The sequence below is a fragment of the Mandrillus leucophaeus genome, unplaced genomic scaffold (assembly GCF_000951045.1).
Source record: "Mandrillus leucophaeus isolate KB7577 unplaced genomic scaffold, Mleu.le_1.0 Scaffold195, whole genome shotgun sequence".
Classification (NCBI taxonomy): Eukaryota; Metazoa; Chordata; class Mammalia; order Primates; family Cercopithecidae; genus Mandrillus; species Mandrillus leucophaeus.
In genome coordinates, this window is record NW_012101976.1 from 1829876 (window position 1) to 1832758 (window position 2883).

Sequence of the window (2883 nt, forward strand, 5' to 3'; positions counted from 1 at the left end):
CTCAGCCTCCCAAAGCGCTGGGATTACACGCATGAGCCACCGCACCCGGCCCTGGTTTCATTTTTATTTATTTAGAGACAGTGTCTCACTCTGTTTCCCAGGCTAGAGTGCAGTGGTGAGATCATGGCTCACTGCAGCCTCGACCTCCCCGAGCTCAAGGACCCTCCTGCTTCAGCCTCCTGAGTAGCTGGGACCACAGGCACGTGCCACCCCACCCAGCTAAGTTTTGTAGTTTTTGTAGAGTTCGCATTTCCCTATATTGCCCAGGCTAGCCTCGAATTCCTGGGCTCAAGCGATCCTCCTGCCTCTGCCTCCCAAAGTGCTGAGATTACAGGCATGAGCCATTGGGCCTGTCCTGACACCTGTTTTTAAAAGGATCTGAGACCGGGCGCGGTGGCTTATGCCTGTAATCCCAGCTCTTTGGGAGGCCGAGGCGGGTGGATCACGAGGTCAGGAGATTGAGACCATCGTGGCTAACACGGTGAAACCCCATCTCTACTAAAAATACAAAAAATTAGCCAGGAGTGGTGGCACGTGCCTGTAGTCCCAGCTACTCGGGAGGCTGAGGCAGGAGAATAGCATGAACCCGGGAGGTGGAGCTTGCAGTGAGCCGAGATCTGGCCACTGCACTCCAGCCTGGGCGACAGAGCAAGACTCTGTCTCAAAAAAAAAAAAAGGATCTGTTTGGCTACTTACAGTGTTGACAATACCCAAGAGGGGAAGGGACTCGAGGAGGAGGGAGACCCCTGCAACCATCAGGTGCGAGTCCTTCGTGGTTTGGGCCCAGCTGTGGCCCTTTAGCACAGTTAATGCTCACCCCTCCCTTACTTGCACCATAGGTGCTGCTGTTGTCTCCATTTTACAGCCAGTGAAGCCGAGAATGGCAGGAGGTCTCTCTATGTCTCTCTGATGATGCAGGGAAGTGGGGGAAAGTAACAGGGTGACCCAGAGGTCCTGGGCAAACCGGGACGATTCATCATCCCACGGGAGGACCACCCAGAGGACACAGCGGAGAGGGGTGGGGCTCTCTGGGCACAGCACAGTTCTGAGGGGAGGGTCCACCTCCCGCCTCAGCTGGGACCCCATCCTGGGCTACATCAACGAGCAATACGAGCGGTACCTGCAGGAGGAGATCCTCATCACCCGCCAGCGCCATATCCCAGACACCCGGGTGCACTGCTGCGTGTACTTTGTACCACCCACTGGGCACTGGTGAGGGGGCTGCACCTGCAAGGCGAGGACCACCTGCATGGGGCAGGGAGGAGGAGAAGGGGTCCCCGACGTGGGCTGCTGGCTGCCCCCACCCCCCTGCCCTGCTGCTGTCATTCATACACTCACCACCACCACCACTTCCATCACTGCCCTTCTCCGGCAGCCTGCGGCCCCTGGACATTGAGTTCCTGCAGCGGCTGTGCCGGACTGTGAACGTGGTGCCCGTGATTGCCCGGGCCGACAGCCTGACCATGGAGGAGCGAGAGGCCTTTAGGCGCAGGGTGATCTGGGTGCCTGGGGCAGGGCTGGGGTCAGCGGGGCAGAGGGCAGAGTGGGCAGGATGGGCTGAGGTCACCTGTGCGGGATCTCCAGATTCAGCAGAACCTGAGGACCCACTGCATCGACGTCTACCCCCAGATGTGCTTTGACGAGGACATCAATGACAGAATCCTCAACAGCAAGTTACGGGTGAGAGGCTGTGGGGCGGGAGGCGGGTGAGGTGATTTCCTTCCCACACATCCTTTCCACCCAAAGATTCATCTTTCTCTGCGTCTCAGGGAAACGTGCACATATTCCTAGCAGATATGACTGTCCACGCATCCACAAGCTCAAAGTGAGCAAGAAATAACAGCTCACACTAATAACCCACAGAATCAGAGAAAATGTCTGCGAATCACATACCCAACAAGGGGCTTGTATCCTGAATATATAAAGAACACTGGGCCGGGCGCAGTGGCTCATGCCTGTCATGTCAGAACTTTGGGAGGCCAAGGCAGGTGGATCGCTGGAGGTCAGGAGTTGGAGACCAGCCTGGCCAACGTGGTGAAACCCCATCTCTGCCAAAAATACAAAAAATTATCTGAGTGTGGTGGTGCACGCCTTTAGTCCCAGCTACTCAGGAGGCTGAAGCAGGAGAATTGCTTGAACCTGGGAGGCAGAGGTTGCAGTGAGTGAGCCAACATTGCGCCACTGCACTCCAGCCTGGGTGACAGAGTGACACTCCGTCTCAAACAAACAAACAGACAACAACAACAACAACAAAACTCTTACAGCTCAACAATAAAAGAGGCCCCGGTGTGGTGGCAATTCCAGCACTTTGGGAGGCCAAGGCGGGAGGATTCCTTGAGCCTAGGAGTTCGAGACCAGCTTGGGCAACATGGCAAAACCCCATCACAACAAAAAAACACAAAAATTATCTTGGCATGGTGGCATGTGCCTGTAGTCCCAGCTACTCCGGAGGCTGAGGTGGGAGGATCACTTGAGCCCAGGAAGTGGAGGCTGCAGTGAGATGTGATCACACCACTGTGCTCCAGCCTGGGTGACACAGTAAGAACCAGGTTTAAAAAAAAAAAAAAAAAAAAAGGCAATAAAATATAACTCAAGGTGGGGTGTGGTGGCGCACACCTGTAATCCCAGCACTTTGGAAGGCCGAGGCTGTTGGATCACCTGAGGTTGGGAGTTTGAGACCAGCCTGACCAACATGAAGAAACCCTGTCTCTACTATAAATACAAAAAAATTAGCTGGGCATAGTGGCACATGCCTGTAATCCCAGCTACTCAAGAGACTGAGGCAGGAGAAAGGCTTGAATCCAGGAGGTGGAGGTTGCAGTGAGCTGACATGGTGCCATTGCACTCTAACCTGGGCAAGAAGAGTGAAACTCCATCTCAAAA

At 54.9% G+C, this 2883-nt stretch overlaps 1 protein-coding gene across 3 annotated transcripts in view; it reads left to right on the plus strand.

Annotated features, from left to right (window-relative positions):
• The window catches only part of SEPT12 (septin 12), an 11585-nt gene that overhangs the window by 3604 nt on the left and 5098 nt on the right, over positions 1-2883 (plus strand). For 2 of the 3 annotated variants that reach the window (XM_011978462.1, XM_011978461.1), the window contains exons 5-7: positions 1075-1212; positions 1376-1493; positions 1585-1680. In XM_011978462.1, coding sequence (XP_011833852.1) covers positions 1075-1212; positions 1376-1493; positions 1585-1680 — 352 coding nt within the window. The remainder of the gene's footprint in view (positions 1-1074; positions 1213-1375; positions 1494-1584; positions 1681-2883) is intronic. The other variant, XM_011978463.1, reaches the window with a different exon arrangement.